Source organism: Epinephelus moara, chromosome 23 (assembly GCF_006386435.1).
Source record: "Epinephelus moara isolate mb chromosome 23, YSFRI_EMoa_1.0, whole genome shotgun sequence".
NCBI classification, from domain to species: Eukaryota; Metazoa; Chordata; class Actinopteri; order Perciformes; family Serranidae; genus Epinephelus; species Epinephelus moara.
In genome coordinates, this window is record NC_065528.1 from 8598493 (window position 1) to 8617014 (window position 18522).

Sequence of the window (18522 nt, forward strand, 5' to 3'; positions counted from 1 at the left end):
TCTGCCCCGTTTGAAAGGCGAAGGAAGCCTGTATGTGGAAAGACGTCGCCTCCGACATGTAGAATGTGTATTATAGAAGAGAAACCCACCTTTCAGGACCGCTGACTTGTATCATCAGAACAGACATGTCCTGTGATTTTCAGCCTCCTTTCATATTTAATAGAGGGGGGACAATACCTGACAGTAATATTCTCAGCTGTCAGGATGTGCCTGCTGTAAAGGGTAAATATAATCATAGAAGGCTGTAAATCACAGGACATGTCTTTTCTGATTATACAAGTCAGCAGTGTAAAGGTCAAGCATGTGGGGGCCTCCTTTCATATTTAATAGAGGGGGGGGTATCTAAAAGTACAGCTGTCAAGATACCCCCCGCTACATGCCTTTGCCACCTTGGTCTCGAAAAAACCCAGGGAAAACCCTATCTTGTCTTATTTAAATATGGAAGGAAAGTGTCTGCCAACTCCTCACCCTAAGAGAGATCCAGACTCATACTGACAATCTTATCTGTCTAATCAAGCTAAATAAATAGTCATGGAAAAATCTAAGCTTCCCCTATTGTTGCTAATGCTGCCTTCGCATGGAATCAGGCAGACGGCAGATGGACAACACCCTCTGGAAGACAAGGGAAAAACAAACAAACAGTCCGACAGAATGGCAGGATATCAAAACAAAACACTCATGATGATGGCTGGCATGGTGATGTCAAATATATTACAAAGAATGGAATTAACTTCATTGAATAAAATTATTTTGTGGGTATTATTTTATGTAATTATTCCAGTAATTGTCCAGATTGCAGGATTGAGGGAGCTACGCAACATCTAGTTGTAAATTCCATAGCCGGAGCCAGCCTCCCCTTATTTTGCCGCTCTACGCCCGTCTACTTAAGTGATATCTGGTTTGCTGGCTACCATCTGCCTGATTCCATGTGAACGCAGCATTACCATCATGCTAGAGATTAAAGTGATATTTTGGCTTGAGCATGCTGGTAGGGCTTGGTGATACCGAGAAAATCAAATACCACAATACTTTTTACCAAATACTTTGATACTGATATTGCAACAATATTGTAGGGTTGACTTTTGGTGCTTTCACAAAATATTTCCACTTCATTTGATAAATCATTATCAGTAATGTGGATATAATGACTAAGTAGGTAAAGGCAAATAATAAAACAGCTAAAGTCTGGTAAGTTCAGGAAATTACATCACTTTACTGTAATGCAACCTTTAAAATCCGGAATAGACAACACTTAAAATATTACTAGATCCAAAATCTATGGCGACATCTAGTTCAATGTCACTATATCGATATAATATCCATATATTGCTCAGCTCTACTTGTGGAAAACTTTTTATGCTCTACTAAACGGAATTTTCTCAACCCAAGAAATAAGTTCTGCATCAAAAATACTACTCAGATATCCTCTCAGCTCACTGTTCATGCTGTGTTATATGTGTTGAGTGCCATTTGAAGCTACCATAAAACAAAATCAGGGAGTGTCTCCTTAAACAAAGATAAAACTCCTGTTTTAATTTTGTACATTTGTTTTGGCCTGCTGCCAACCAAATTGAGCTCCCACTGCTGAGGAATAACATGTCTGCTTGCTTCATTGGCACCAGGTAAACAAGGTGGAGTGATAAGGGACAAGCACACATATTGAGCTTATCATCACTCATGGGACACCTCTTTTTCCAGTCCTAAGACCTGGATGAAAACAAATGTTATATAAGTTATCAAAATGTGTTATGAAACAGGAGGCTGTACCTAGCAGATGCTCCGCAAGAGGGCTGCCTGTAGATGTTCTCTGATCTGAAGTAAGATGACAACATGTCTGATCTCTCCTCTCATGTGCTTCCTTTTCATGTCTCACCTCCCTCCTTTGTCACTCTCCCGGCTCCCTTGCTCTGCCTGCAGCTGCTGTAGTGAGCGGTGATGACACCGTCCTTCTGACCCCAGGCAGGATGAGCCAGCGCCAGGTGAAGGAGCGGGACAAGGAGAGGGAGAAAGAGGCAGGCCTCCAAACGCCCAACAGGGAGCACGTCGCCACCCCCTCTACTCTCAGCCCGGGGGTCAGCTACAGCCATGGTAAGATACAGACTTCCTTTCCACCCTACTGTTTACCACCAGGTGTCAAATTTCCAATTTAAAGGGGTAAGTCGAATTTTTTATAGTCGGGTTGTATGGGGTACTTATCCATAGTCAATGTATCACCTGCAGCAGATATTAGTTGACACGCCCCCAGTTTGGAGGCACAGGCTAGGGTCCAATGGAAGCTAAGCAATCTACTGCTATAGACGGGGGTTAACAGCAAACCATATTATAGCCACCTAAAAAATCAATATTAGTTTAGGTTTATGATCTATTGAGAGTATTTTCACCGCTTTAACTTTCTGTCAGACAGCCCGTGGCAAAGGGGAAGCCATTAACGGTGTATCAGGCCCCCATCTATGCTCTCGTCAAAGTCACCAGACTCCACTGACAAAAACAGTAATTTTAGCTCACTGAACATAGAAGCTGCTAGTCTATCACTGCTTCAGTCGGTGAGTAAGTTTGTGTTATTGTGTGACTTTAGCGAATCTAAATTAAACCTTTAAAATGCAAAAATCATAAATTAACACAAACAAAATAACTGATTGAGGCAGCAGTAGACCAGCAGTTCCTGTGTGCTGCATTGTTAAGCTACTGTTTTTCTTAATGGAGTCTGGCTTTGAAGAGAGTAAGATAAAACAGCTTAATTTTCCCTTTGACAATTGCTGTCTGGCTTTAAGGTAAAGCAGTGAAATATTGTAAGTATAGCAGACATTAATATTGATATTGATTTTTTTTTTAGGGGGAACTTTTCTTAGGCGGCCAAAATTTGTTTTGTTGCTGGCTCCTCCACAGCAGTACGCTGCCTAGCTTTGATGTCAGACTCCAGCCTGTTTCTCCAAAGTGGGGGCATGCTGACCGCCATCTACTTTACGTCATATATCGTCTATGGATAAGCACCCCATACAACCCCACTTGAGAAGTTCTGAACTATCCCTTTAAACTTGTATTATAGAGCAGCTTTGGTTGGCACACTATTAAATTGAGCTCCATGGATCATTTGCACGTTTTACACCCTTTTCTTTAAAATGTCATATTAAAAAAAAAAAAAAAAAAAAAAAATCAACCTCTCAGACTCCCTTTATATGACTTGCACTTACAGCACGTTCTATTCAGGAAGTTGAAAATAGCATATTTGAAAGAAGAAGCAAAGTATTGTGGGCAAAACAACTACTGTAAATTCAGAAATAGTGGCCATGGTCGTTATTTACTCCAAGCACAAAGAAAACTAGCCCTTATTGATAATCAGAAACAGACCTGTATTTCTAGTTTCTCTGTGTTGTAAGTACATTTTATCAAATTTCAGGAAGAAGTCTCCCTTTTTTCTTATTTGCTCCAATTTCCTCATTAATTAGCTGTTGTTCACTGTTTATACGAACTCAGTACTTCCTTCATGGTCACCTGTTGTCATGATAAATTGAGCATTATTTACATTTCCACAGCATTTTTTCACATCCATATAGAAACTTAGTGAGACCATACATACGGCTTTTAGTTTTGCTTTCCAACAGAAATATTTCACAGAAGAATATCAATAGTTTCTACTTCACCTTTCTTCCAGTTAATTAAATTCAACACTTCCTGCAAACATTTCACATCAAAGTGAAACTATGTTTTAGCTAAAATAACAAATTTGCCCTCTTTCAGATGAAAAGCTGAGGTCATAAATAATAAAACACTCTTCCTCCGTGCAGTGCAGTCAGCAGTTTTGTTGCTGCAGTCTTACTTAATCCAGTATAACCAGTAGCTTATGGTGACTAATGCTAGCAGGCTTTGGATAGATAATGTCACTTGACTGACATTACAGAGCCCATGAGTTGATTCTATGGCTGTGTTCTGACCACAGGCAAATTGGATTTCTCAAATCAGATCTTTAAGAAAGATTATCTGTACTGTCATTTGTAAGTTAACAAATACAATTAGTGAGAAATTACCAACCTATCTTTGCGTGTTGCTGTGACGTAGCCGTCAGTAACTACAAACACCGGTGACATAGCTTTCCAGTACAGAAGCATGAGAAATGGAGGTCCAACATGTGTGTTTTTTTGTAAGTACAGACTGTCTAAAATCAATCTGGATGCAATCTGGGTATGCCAAAAAAAGGGATTTGGGCTGGCATTCTGAACAATTCCTATTACTCTTCTTTTCTACATTTACAGCAACATTTTAACATTCACAATTACCTTGTAAATGCCACATGTTGCCAAAGTTGCTGTTGTTTAGCAGAGGTTGCATAGCATTGCTTTAAACCCTACTAGATAGCTATCCATTATCTGTAAATTTCTTCCTTACATGACAGATTTTCGTGGGATTTAATTTCTTGGTGATCTCCAATGATATGATTTTTATGAATCCATTCACATTTCTGGTAAAACTAGTTGGTTGTGAAGAGGTTGAAGGCAGAACTCCAGTTCCCCTGCAGCAATTGTTCTGATAAAACACATGAATATTAATTGGTTGCTGAATGGTCAGAGCGGCCAGTCTCACAACAGAAAGGTCACAGACTGGATCAGTGCAGCAGCAGCCACAAATCTCTCTGAACCTTTGCAAGCCAGACTCAAGGTAAAAGCACTAGCTACATCCTTAAAATGAAAATATAATGTGTATCAAAGACCCGGACACACACTAACAGACACACTTGCTGATGTATCCTGATCCTGGTTTGTGTTTTCCCAGATTTAAGATACCACTCTAAGACAGTTAGAAGCATAGTGGTAATGCTGGACGTTTCTAGCCCCAGGACAGCTGTCAGTGTTGTGTTTGGTCTGTACCTTTCCCAGACACTCCTGGTGGAGAAACAATGACTCACACTCACTTGATGAGTGCTTTTCAGCCTGCCTGTCTACTGATGCACAGTCACAAACCTGCAGGTGCTCAAGCTTATATCCTCAGTGTTTGTGCTGCTTTTGTAATTCTGTAATATTTACTGTTTTATATGCAGTAGATCACATATGATCATCATAGCTGCTGTTTATAACGTACAAGTCAGAGTAACCTATGGATCAGCAGGTATACTTTGTGGTGTGTACTAAACACCAGAGCAGGTTAGCAGTATGATGATCATCAGTATTTGGTTCTATGTTTGGTAATTGTCTCCTTTTTTATTGACACACTGTTGTTTAATGATAGTCATGCTGCTGCGTATCCCAGTGAGACCACACATCAGGAACAAATCAAATAGAGGACTGTGGAGAAATGAGCTCAAGGGTAAATTTGGTTAGGGTCTTACATCACTCGTCACACGGCTTGTTCCTTGTTCTTGTGTTGCAGCGCCCTCTTGTGGCTTCTCTGCTGTGGTTCCTGAACTGCAAGATTTTGATGTACATCCGCTCAGAATATATGTTGTTGAAAGATTGATATCATCCGGCTTGTTTCAGCTGTTTTTTGTTTGTTTTGAGGCAGATAGAGGGCCTCTCAAAAGTTTCCACCAGTTTCATAGTCTGCCAGTATGGCAGGTCATGAAAGCAGTGAGGGCATGTCTTTTCAGCCAGATTTGATGAACGGCTGCCAATAGCTGCAGCTGGAGGCATTATGTTTTTGAGTTGTCCATCTGTCCGTCCCATTCTCGTGAATGCGATATCTTAAGTAGGGATGCACAATATTGGATTTTTTGCCGATATCCAATTTGCCGATATGCAACAACTCATTTGACCTATCACCAATGTCTACATACGCACTTTTCACCATCTAATTTATGAGATCATCAAGTCTCTTCTGTAGTGGAGTTAACACCATATTATGCATGCATACTCTTATCATGAGCAGATGGAGACATGAAATACAAACATTTTCAATGTATGTAATATTCATTCATTGTGCAAAATAAGAAAAAGCATGTTGGCCGATAGAAAGCCAGTATCGGCCGATACTGATGACTTGCCGATATTATCGTGCATCCCTAATCTCAAGAACTCCCTTTCTGAAATTTGGCACAATTGTCCACTTAGACTCAGTAATGAGCTGATTAGATTTTGGGAAATCAGAGGTAAAAGGTCACTCTGACACTGTGTCTGTCTAATTCCTGTGAATGCGATATCTCAAAAGAGGCCTTAGCACAAACTTCAATTGGATAAACTGATTAGATTTGGTAATCAAAGGTCACAGTGACCTCTCAAAACATTCTTTTGGCGTAACTCAAGAATTCATACACTAATTATGACAGAATTTCCCACAAATGTCTAATAGGATAAAATGATGATGTGATTTTATATCCCAAAGGTCAACTTCACTGTGATGTCATAATCTTCTGCAAAAACACTTTTCTGGCCATTACTCAAGCGTCATGCCCCAGGAACAGAAGGGGTGTTTGGTCAGATACTGAATATCTGAAACAAATCTATGGTGCTCACCTTGAAACTGTGCTGATTGTATAAATCTGCTTTGCTGCTGGGTTGAAGATGTGTGTGAGGGCATCCACATTTTAGAATTTGTAGCTTCTTTGCAACAATATCCATATTTGAAACATGTCTACTGCCATGGCTACATGAGTCTGGACGGACATGGATGTAAACTTTAACTGCAACTTGACTGGTTCTCTGAGGCATACAGCCACAAGGTGGAAATTCTGTATATTTGCCAATAGGCTGATGGCAGTCAACAAGGCAATTATCGTCTGACACCTGTGTTCAGCAGCTAAAGCGGTGAATCCTTGTTTCAAACATGTGACTCATCTGTGCTTGATTTGTTGGCTAATACATTTGAGTTAACAGCTCAGTGTGTTTTTTCCCACCCTTTTAAAATCAACCTACAATTTATTTGTCAAATTAAATCATATGATACAGTTTCAGTTGTAAGTCTGCTTCTGACCACAAGAGGGAGTGAGCATAACATAGAAATTAATACACATCCTTACTTTTTTCATACAACATATATGGCACATTCTACTCTCTGTATCCCCATCTCATGTGTGTGTGTGTGTGTGTGTGTGTGTGTGTGTGTGCGCGCATACAACATCAGTCACTTGCGATAGCTTTTATGAAAGCTTCTTCTGCTTAGCTGCTGCCCAGCCTAACATAGTGTCTCAGACTTCTGCCTGTATGTGAGGTCATTAATGTTCATGTATATCTATCAAGAGTAAGACACCTCTTCATGTGCTGCATACGGATGCAGTAACTGAAGTCCCCTTTTCTGCAGTTGTCCTGCATCTGTTCTGCACACAGTTTTGTACAATTGACGCATATCAGTATGATAAAATGAAAAAGAGTCTTTGACAAATCGTATCCTCAGAGTGTGTACTGATACAGCAGCAGCAAACCACCAAACATAAGTGATGTTATCTAACAGAACTGCATCAATGAAACAGGAGTCAGTACGACAGCATGGGAGTTTTTTTCCTGACCCTCGACTCCCTGCAGCACAAAATGGGTATCCATGGCAACTGCTTTTACTGCTACTAGCCCTTGGTCTTGCGTCAAAGTGATGACAGCGTATGCCTTGATTTGTTTGTCTTGACCAATGTGCAAAGATCCTGTCCTTTTTTGTCTCATTTTTGGCTGCAGTCATAAATGACTAAGCTGTTCGATACGAAGGAGCACATACTCCAGTCACAAGGTGATAGCGTTTGCACTGACATAGTTATTTCTGAATTGAGGAGAAGATTGTAGGAGTTGTGTGAAAATTCACAGCTGAGGTGTGAAGATCAATTGACAATAGTTATTTTTTCATAGCTCATTTTAGTAACCTGATGCCGCTCAACAACACGCATGATTTCTGGAGCATAATTCTCTTAAATTCTACTGGAACATTATTACATTTGATAATCCAGGGGTAAAGTGCCTTCTCTGATTTGCTGTTTGAGCCCTATGAAATCATTTCTACTTTTTTTTCCCAGATTCCATTATATTGTTCTCAAATTCCATGTTTTTGTTTTGGTTTTCCTGAATTCTTCGTTTTACGATCAAAGCACAATTTGTTATCAGAAGGAGTCTCGTCATGTGGTGGATGAAAAAAATTTCAACAACTCAGTAAGAAAGTATTCCATATTTAATTTAAATCAATTTGATGTGACACAACATTGTACCATTTATTTATCAGAGTGTTAAAAAACATTGCATCCTTATGAAGTTAGGTGCTTCACAATTTGAGCTTCTTATTGCTCTACTCTAAATTTAGCTATTAGTGTCAAATTCCTCAGTTTTTTGGATGACTTAGCATCTCAGAGGGGCTCTTCCACATGACTGCAGGGACCAACAATAATGTTCATGTCTGGATTTGTTTTTCCAGCAACCCAACATCAAATAATGAAATAATTTCCCCTACAATTTAGTAGGATTTCATAATTTACAAGGGACAAACTATATATGTTCTGTGAGTATAATCCAATTAATATTATTTCCATGTGAATGTACTCTGTGTTAACACCTTGTTTTGAATAGCGGACGTAGTCTTATGTGTATCCTGGGTCATGAATGCATTTACCATAAAGGTCAGAGTATGGGGGCAATCCAGCTTTAGCAGCAGCCGGTTTTAGTGCAGAGATGCGACCGATGGCTAGTCTGATGCAGAGGCATCAGATGCTGCAGAATTATGTGATTCCATTCATGTTTTCCACACTGCGGAAATGATAGAGCTTTAAATTTTGCACAAGTAATCACTCTCTAATACCCTTCTTTACAGTTAGACAGACAACCATTCACGCTCACACCTATGGGCAATTTAGAGTGGTCAGTTAACCTAACCTGCATGTCTTTGAACTGTGGAAGACACCAGAGCACCCAGAGGTAACATCCTTATAACAGGACACTACCCAACAACAGTTACTAGGAGGTCAAGAGGGGTGAAAGCTTATGTAAACAGGGTAGAGAGGTTAAATGACTATTTTAGTGATGTCAAGTGAGGCTGACCAATATATCTGCCAGGCCAATATTAGCGACCAATATGAACTTATTGCAGATATGTTTTACTTCGATACATTTTGCACGTCACCTGATGAGTAACAAGACATTTGTCCACCAGAGAATAGAGCAAAGTTTATTTTTAAGTTCTTGAAATGTCCCACTCAGTGGATATTTTGGTCACAAATAACCCAATTTTAGGGCTTCTTGTTGGGGAAAAAAAAAAGAATGTTGGCTGATTTGTTGTTAACATAATTTTTCTTAAGATTATAAATCAGACTGCTTTCATAATATAGCTGAAGTTTAAATTTTGTTGCATGATCACATCCGCACAGACAAGCTCTGGTGTCTCTGGTCTGGCTGCCAAGTGAGCCTTCTTTTCTTTATGACTCACTGAGAGCAAAAATAAAAGCAGGAGGTTGTTTGATAAGGTTTCCTCAATCGGCTTTGAAGCTGCGCTCGCTTTAACTGCCTTTCGCTGAGTTGCTGTCGTCTTTCCAGGTAAACACAGAGTCTTCCTGTGCTGGAGAGTGAGAGACAGGTCGAGAATGAGACTGATGCAGGGGGAGGGAATGAAGTCATGAAGATGGTTGAGAGAACAAAAAATTATAAAAAAAAAAAACACACACACCAAAGAAATGAAGAATATATTTGAAAGGAAGTGAGTTGACCGCAGGGTTGAAAGCGAGGGAATGTAAGAGCGAGAGAGCAGGTTGGGTCAGCATGGATTTAAGCTCAGCCTCAGGGATTATGCCCTGTCAGACGGGGATATCTACATGGAGGGGGCTGGCCTTATCTGCACCCTCAGCCACTGCCAATCCAGGGTTTCCTCTTCTGCTCACGGTCTCGTCCAATGAGTGGCTGATCTCTGGGAGGCCTGAGCGCTAAGAGGCACAAGGCTCGACAGCAGAGATATTTACTGCAGATAACGAAGAGTCCGTAGAAGTAAAGGAGGACAGGACGAAGCAATGGAGAATATCTGGGCCTTTGGGCCTGAGCTCTGCTCGGACCGCCAAAGGCTTGCCTGGACCGATACAACCTGGATCTAAAGCAGGAGGGATTTTAGCATGGTTTGGGCGATTGGAGTCCTGTCAATTGACCTTGGGACACTTTTCTTTAAGTTTGTAGCCTGAAGGAAAGCAAGGTACATTGTGAAGTAGCGCCACTTGACAAGGTAGTGCTTTGTAGTGCTTGACATCTGTGTTGTGCAAGTTGTACCTGTCCATGAGAAATCCCCCCCGTCATGCTGATTTCTGACCTGAGCCTTTTCTATGTGTGCATCGTCTATGTAAGGTGGCTCTTGTGAGGACAGAATGAAGATCACACCAAGTTAAAATGGCTTTTACTCACCAAATGTGGACGGAAACAAGACCCTTGATTGTTCTTTTCTTCAAAGTGCCTGACTGTTCCTGCAGTAAAACTAGGAGGAAAGGAATACAGCAGAAGATGCCTGTAGGCTAGTGTTCAAAAAGCCTCTTTGTTGCAGAGCTAATCCCAGGCTTACAGGGTCTCCTTGTAGCCTTTATGTAAGACTTGAAATGTTTGTCTGCGTGTGACCTACTGTCTGCAGTGTTTGTGTATCACTTGCACTGCATGGTATCAGATGTATTGTAGCTTGTAGGTTACTGTGTCATAGTTAGTCTGCAGTGGAGTCATGGTTCGGTTGCCTGAGTTTCTTTGAGCTACACTGCTTTGTTAGAGATGTTTGATTTATGAATGACAACAAGATAAGTGTCCTCTGGTGTTCTGACTTTCCCATCGGTGTTCATTCTGTTCTCAAATTAACATTATAAAGTTTCTTCAAATATTTAGCAGTTACTTTTGGAAATCCACATGAACCACTCTCCACATCCACTTAAATTAGATCCACCACATGGCACTTATTTAAAAAGAAAATATGTCACTTACAGTGGTGAAGTCCATCAGGGGCAGTTGCCAGGAGTTGCCCAGCTGGCATTGCAAATCAATGTGACGTTAGAAAGTCATTGGACTCTTGAGTCGGGCAGACGTTAAAGTTTGGTTTGAATGAAAATTTGAATGACGATATTTTAAATGTGTAACAATGTTAGAATTTTACGTTGTGAGGACGTTAATATTATGATGTTTTGCAGCCGTTGAGTTTCGTTCCTCATACCTTACAAGTAAAAGTTATTCTTCATCAAGATGGTGTTGGCATGACATGTTTGGAAGACTTTGGATTTTGGCTACTTAACAACACAACTTAAAACCAACAAAATATCAACATCATCGTTCGTCAGTATTCTACATCAAATTGACATTGACATTACCCGTTGTCTTGACATTGAATTTTGGTCACAAAATGTCACAACCTAAATTCAACCATATACCAGTTTCTAAGAATGTTGGTGACCAGCTGGCTTTTAGTAGAACACAATTATGACTAGTGTCTTAACTGCACATCCAGTAAATTAAAGCACGCTACATAATGCTACATTACATCGCTTCTACCGAACTTCATAGAGAGAAATGACGGCAAAAATGTATCACCGATCTGTTTTAATCGTATATTCTCTGGTTTAGTTCAAAAACATAAAAACACAGAATCCATCAGCTTGTTGAGCGTGTCATTCACTACACTACACTATGTTTAGCAGGTTAAATGTTTACCATGTTCACCAGATAGGTTTAGCTTGGTAGCATGCTAACATTTGCCAGTTGGCACTAACAAAAAGGTCAGCTGAGGCCGATGGGAATCAGTTTTACAGGTGGTCAAGTTTTATTGGATAAATTAAGATTTTGACCTGATCAAAAGTCAGAGAATCATTAAAGTTATTACAGTTCATCCTGAGGGTAGCATTAATGTCTACATTTCCATCCAATAAATGTCAAAACATGTCACTCACAATCACAAATATTAAACTCATAGTAGAGTTTATAGAGTAGAGGAATAGTGAGTAAATGATTAATATTTGTTTTCTGGGCACCATGGATATCTATATTAAATTTCATGGCAGTACATCTAAAAGTAGTCGAGATATTTTGTATTCAGGCCAAAGTGGTGGGCCGGCTGACTGTTATTGCCATCTCTAGAGCTTTTAGCATGGCTAATAAAAATGGGAACAGTTCTGTATCTGAAATCAGGTAATCCTTGTGGAGGCACATGTATCCATAACTAGCCCCTTTCTTGAGTATCAGCCCCTGTGTTGGGTTACTGCTCCACAGGGTAGCTACACTGTAGATCTTCACTCACCCCTGTACTGGCCTGTTTGGCATGGCAGCACTATCAGTACCTGACACCAGCTCACCTGATACACATGAGACATAAAGCACTGAGGCAGGCAGCCGTGGTGCAGGGGTAACTTCATCTGCTTCGTCCAGCCAACGAGCTGATATTCAAACAATGTTCACGTTTGTACGCTGAGCAGTTCTTCTCGTCCATGTGACAGGAATGCTTTTTAGAGAAGAATGGATGAAACATGAATAATATGTATAATGTGTAATGATGTCTAATCTGTGCCTATGAAGGATACATTTACCAGGAATGTAGAAAGCAAACACTGTGTCCGTAGGAAAGCAAAAGGTAGGACTGAGTATTTACAGTAGGTTAAAGCCATGTTTGTCATCAGATTAGCTCTGTTTGTTCAGTCAGTAAATGTAGTGAGGGTAGGATTTTTGAGAACCACTGCTCATGAGCAAGAGTCAGTCCTAACGTCACTGGAAATAGCTTGAAAAATGACCCAGATGATGACTATACTTAGCAAATGTTTCTCAAGTGCCCCTCAAATGCCAGCAGAAATGAGGGACTTTTCCTCTACAAGCAGGTTAATTAGGTCTGGGATCTGAATTATACATACAGAATATCCTAATTACCAGGATTAATAAAGCACATTTGAGTCAGACAGGCAGAGCTGCAGATTTATCAGTTTTAAGTGTTGGCTCAGGGACAGTTGTTTTGGAGGGGAATACACTGTCTTGGATGAAATGTCTCCATGGACAGTTGGTAGCAAGGTTTGGTATGTTGCCAGCAGAATGCTATATGTTTTTTAACATCCTACAATTAATAAGTAAAATGGGACAAGTGAGCCAAAAGGGAGATGAAGATGTCGGTGGATTGTGGAAGGATCAACAGCAGATTGTATTTCAAAGATACGGCCCAATGCCAGGCTTACTCATTTCTGTAGAGATACAGTAACCACTGCTGCCCTTCTTGCAGAATCCTTTTTCATGACACACTATCTTTTTACTCACTATAAACCATCCTGATGACCTTAATTATTTTTCACAGCCTTCAGCACAGCAGCTGAACAAATTTTCCTTTTTCAAATTAAAAACAACATTTAATGGCTACGTATTGTATGCAAAGAAGCTCTGTTTCAATATAGTAGCGTTTCATGTCGTCTGAGCCACTTGTATTCCTGAAAATACAGCTGGCTTTGTGCCACTGAGATAACATTTCTAGGAAACAGTGTCCCAAGTGCGTCATAGATGTCTGCCAACAAAGCAATTTACAGTCAGTGTCACCTGCTCGGTCACAGACAAAGCATTCGGTTTCAGCGCTGAGAAGCACACGCATCGACGCAGCATTCAGCAATCATCGCCACACTGGAGCCTTTTCATTCTGACACTATAATGAATATTCAGTATATAATATGAAGATATATATTCTGGGTTGAACTTATATTTTGATTGAGCAGCTTTCCTGCAGCTATTTGTTGGCCTGATAAGTAGCCTGCGGTTGAAAGTAATTGGTTTATGTCTGGGTGATATATAGGGTCAACTGAGCACTGGTGTGATCAAGTCCTTCCTTCTGTCCTCAACAGAGCTTGTGTTCTGTATTTGTATATGCTGGTGTGTGTGTTTGTGTGTGTTTTTGCACAGTCTGATACATAGCAGTCGCAGTTTCCAAGATGTATTGCCTGAGTGATGAACACAAGAGAACAGTGTGATGAGAAAGAGGGGGGGCATGTACATACACCGTCTTAAAGGAACATCTCACAGCTATTAATGTGGATACTTATAGACAACTTGTGGTCTAAGTAGGCCATTAACACAACCTCTGAATAGCCTTATATTGATGGAACAATCAGTGATCCTCTGTACAGAGCTTATATCACAGTGCCTACATGTACCAGTATGTATTGCATGTGACTGACTGAGTTAAACCCACACAACAGAAGCCTGGGAAATGACTGTATGAGCCAAGCCCCAGAAACAGTGCCGGGCTTTGACGCTAATTTGACATAGTAGATAGGAATTACAACTTCCAGGTTCAAAAAGTCATTTCTCATAAACTTAAATCGTGAAAGAGATGTCTGTAAAGCAGTGGATACATTTTTTTAATGCACAACCCCAGCAGTATGATAAGTTTTAATATCGAGATTTGACAATTTTGTCTGATAACATTTGTAAAGACTTTAAGAGCTGTATGATTTAATCATTTTATCCCCATTCAAGTTAGCATAGGGCTAAACAGGAAGTTAGCTGCTAAGTTGCCAGAAGGCTCTAGTGCACTTTGTCTGTGGGCCCAACGATGTAAAAGATCTGGATAATTTTATACCATGGAGGTCAAACTTTTTTTTTCTTATGGTGCCAATTCCATTTTTTCATTTTTCATTCCTCTGGTTTAGCGTTACCTGAGAGACGGCGTCACAAACAATGAGTGGATTTCAGAACATTAAGCATACTGCAGCGATTGGATGATTTTAAAATACCACAGCCATCAGCATAGCAGGAGGACACAAAAATGCCCTTAAATAACAAATGGGAACCTTTTATGAGTACTCAGTAGTGTCTCCTCATGTGGATGGTTCCATTATGAGGAACCAAAAGCAAAATCTCTAGACACGACTGCTTACAGGACCTAACAGCCATAACTGTCCACAGACTGAGATAACCAGGGACACCACTGGGCACTCTTTTTCTTTTTGTTTTTTGATCAAATACAAAATTCTGATTTCTTTGCCATAGAAATCTGGGGTTTTATGTGTTAGATACTACTGTTACTACCCCATATAGTTATCTGTAGCTCACCTGTTAGCTTTTTGCCAAACAGAGGCACCAAACACCTCATTAGCAATAGCTTAGTCTGCTTTCAAATTAGTTATAGTGACTAGCTATAGAGCATCCCCTACCTCATCATCATTATTTGTACTAACGGTGAGCGTTAATATTTTTGTCTGACAGTGAGGATAATTACAAAACAATGTCGACATGTGCCTTTGTAGCGTTGTGTTGAGTGGCTGGTCGAACTGGTGTTGCCAACTCTTCAGTTGCTAAATCTAGCAAGAAAGTCATCAAGTTGGCAACACTGGGTCTCACAAAGCCAGCGGCTCAGAACACTGCAAATTTCCAAATAGGCATTATTTTGATCAACCAATCGCATATTGGGAATCTAAAAGTTTCGTTTCTGCAGCTTTTGGGCAAGTAATAATGATATAGCTGGTGAGGCTAAGCAAAATAATTTCACTTTCGCACTAAAACAGAGCACAAGATGACAAAACCACACAATAGACAAGCAACCTCGTTTAGGCAAAAAATAAGGTGCTCTGATTTGATAAGCATAATTAAGAGCAAGTTAGTTGCCCTCCGTTTCTCACGTGAACCAGCATTTCCCCAGAACTGGCAGCATCAGTTCCGAAAGTTGGTGGGCAGCTGGATCCAAATTTTATTTGTCAGCTCAGTTTGTCTGCTCCCAGTATCTCTGCTGTTACCATCCTAGCTGGCACCACCGGTGCTGCTGCTTGAGCAGTCTGTTCGACAGCCACATTTGCTGCTACCTGGCTGTGTTAGCAAATAGCTGGAAGGGAGGAGTATCAGGAGCAGCGTGAGCTTATGCCTCTGTCTGCTGCATTTATTTATCTGCTGTCTGTGGCTCACATAAACCTGTTTAGACCTTGAGAAGTGGCATAGTTATGTTTAATACATGAAAAAAGAACAAAGACACTCAGTAGCCCAATCCTCCCTGTATTTTTTACATCACTCACATACGTCAAGTATATCAAGTATGATTAATCCATTGAGATAAGGGTGAAAGGCATTCAAGCATCTAAAACCCTGAATTCATAATGTAGAGAGAGTGAGCAGAAAAGAAAGATGAGATGTGAAACATAAGGGTTATTTTCAAGCTAACATGCAGCTCTCCTACCCATCCAGAGGAGACGGAGTAGGAGGGGCTCAGCTTATTCGTTATTAAGTACTTACAGGCTGCTGCTTTCAAACACACTCACAGAGCAGAGAGAGAGCGTGTGTGTGAGGGAGGAAGGGAGCAGTCTGCTGAAGGAAGCGTAGAGGAAAGCAGCATACTGCACTTGTTCAGTGTCTGAGCTACTCTGTGTGTGTGTGTGTGTTTGTGTGTGTGTCTGTGTGTGTGTTTGTGTGTGTGTATTGGTTGGTTTATTCGCTTGGCTCACTAGCTGCGCGGGACGGATTGGACTGTTTCCCGACCCCTCTCGACCTTCTACCCTTGAGTTTTTGTAGCACTCCCCCACCCCTTCCTCACTCCCTCCCACACACCGAGGGAGCTCCCGCCGGCCCAATGATGAAGGAGGAGGGCCTGTTGAGTCGCCGCCGTTTCTCCACGTGCGGCGGTTCAGCATCGCTTCGACCTCCACACCCGGACGGACGCAAACTCATCCGCAACGCCTCCTTTGGGGGCTATAACGAGCTGTCACCCATCTCGCTACCAGGTGGGTGTATGATGGTGTGGTTTGGAGCTCCTTACTGGGAAGTGTTGCATTAGAAGATCCTATAGTTTTACCTTGTGATTAACTAGTATCTTTGTAGTAGTGGATGTAAAATGTGTTTGGACTAATAAGCTGTGAAGGTGTGTCTTTACTGAGGCCTCTAAGTTTTCTTAAGATGCATTGTTGACTGTCAGTAGCTTGCATTAGATGTGAGTAAACAGAGTTCAGGACAATATACTGCAAGCTTGTTTAGACTGATTTGTGTCTTTGGTTTTGAGAGTAGACCCATTCTGTGTTTTGAGGTTGTGCTCAGGTTTCTGCAACAAAAAGCACATTGTTCATGTTGGCAGAGAGAAAGGAACCAAGAAAAATGCACACTTAAATACAGTACCAGCACGATCACAGTCGAGGGTCAACTTCATCTTCCTGTGTGTATTCTATACTTAGAAATACATTGCAGTCATTTCTTACTGCTAAACACAAGTGGAAGTAACTGCAAAATAATCATTCAAAATGAAACTTTTGTTTAAATTCTCCTCACTTCTTGTATAAGAAACTATAATGACACTGCAGCATTTGTACATAATTTACCACTTTTCAAAAGAGGAGATTGTTTTGGACGTATTTGTGGAAACTGCGTCTGAGTTTTAAGCCTCTGGGTGGGAGTTTGTCATGGCAGCTGGTGAATGACATCTGAGGGCTTGCGTTGCTAGGAGATGCTCCATCAACTTGTGGGGTGCGCTACTGAAGGGAGCACTTCATAATCATATGTCCTACAGATGCAGATATAAGATGTTTAGCCTACTTTTTCAATAAGCTATGATTTAAGACGTCTGGTCTGCTACAACATCCAACATTTGGGTGCTGTTTAGTTTGTTTTCCACTCTGACAGTGTGAGCCGGGAAGCTTACCAAACTGACACCAAAGAGCTAGTGGCGACAAAGGCCGACTGTTGTGTTGCCTTTTGTCGCCTGTGTCTTGGCCAAATAGTTGCATTTCAATACACCGCAAAAACTGCAGCCAACAACAAACTAACACATGCGCCTGCTTGAGAGGAAATAGAGGCAGGCGGCGGTAGTGTCTATTTGTCATTCTCAATGGGAAACCCAAAGGCCGACAGAACTAATTCAAGATGCTAGATAGCCAGTTAGGACACAAACTGATGTTGAACAAATGGTATATGTGCACAAGCAAACAGTAGCACAAACCATTTTGAATAGTTTCTGCTTAGAGAGAGTTTAATGGCAAAAAATAGTCTTACCCATAAAACAAGTTTGTCTCGATCTCTTGACTTAGGTCGACTGTCATGCGCTAAGCTGAACTGCCAATCAGAGTGAATTAATTCACCTATGCACTCCGCCATCTCTGATGCTTATGTACAATAACATGCTGAATTGGCATGAAAAAAAAAAGGGCCGACCTGTAGTGCCAACGCTGCGGGACACACTGCAGAAACTAGGACAACAGACGCTTATTGATTGCCCGCCATTGACCTGTGTCAGGGTCCTCAGGCTAACTTCTATATTGAAAGTGGAAACAAGCTAGCCCAGGTAATTTTAGCACTGATTCACACTTTTCATTCTTGTTATTTCAACACCTGCTGAGGCGTCGGCAGCTGAAGTCACACATTATAGAAAGTTGGGTGCATAGCCTAGCATAAGCTTTCTTTCTTTAATGGTTCCCAATATGATCGGACTGTCAAAACCTGCAGCAGGTAGTCCTGTAGCCTTAGCATTCTGCGTTACATGATGATGCAACTCACAACATGGAGAAATGTATGGAGTGCTAAGAGAAGAAAATGGGATGCCATGCAACGGCTAACATCACCGCCTTGCAGCTGGATAACTGTCTGTGTGTCTGTGGAAGTTAAACCGATATTAACTATTTTTAGTGCCTACCCACAAAAATATTGCACCAATCAAATTAAATTACTGACATGAACCAACACAGATTTT

At 40.9% G+C, this 18522-nt stretch overlaps 1 protein-coding gene across 11 annotated transcripts in view; it reads left to right on the forward strand.

Moving 5' to 3' along the window:
• osbpl8 (oxysterol binding protein-like 8) overlaps positions 1-18522 on the forward strand; it is a 120145-nt gene that overhangs the window by 61311 nt on the left and 40312 nt on the right. For 8 of the 11 annotated variants that reach the window (XM_050035769.1, XM_050035771.1, XM_050035774.1 and 5 more), the window contains one exon: positions 1918-2088. In XM_050035769.1, coding sequence (XP_049891726.1) covers positions 1918-2088 — 171 coding nt within the window. Of the gene's footprint in view, positions 1-1917; positions 2089-9238; positions 10069-16224; positions 16571-18522 lie in introns of those variants that run through there. The other 3 variants (XM_050035772.1, XM_050035780.1, XM_050035778.1) reach the window with 3 other exon arrangements.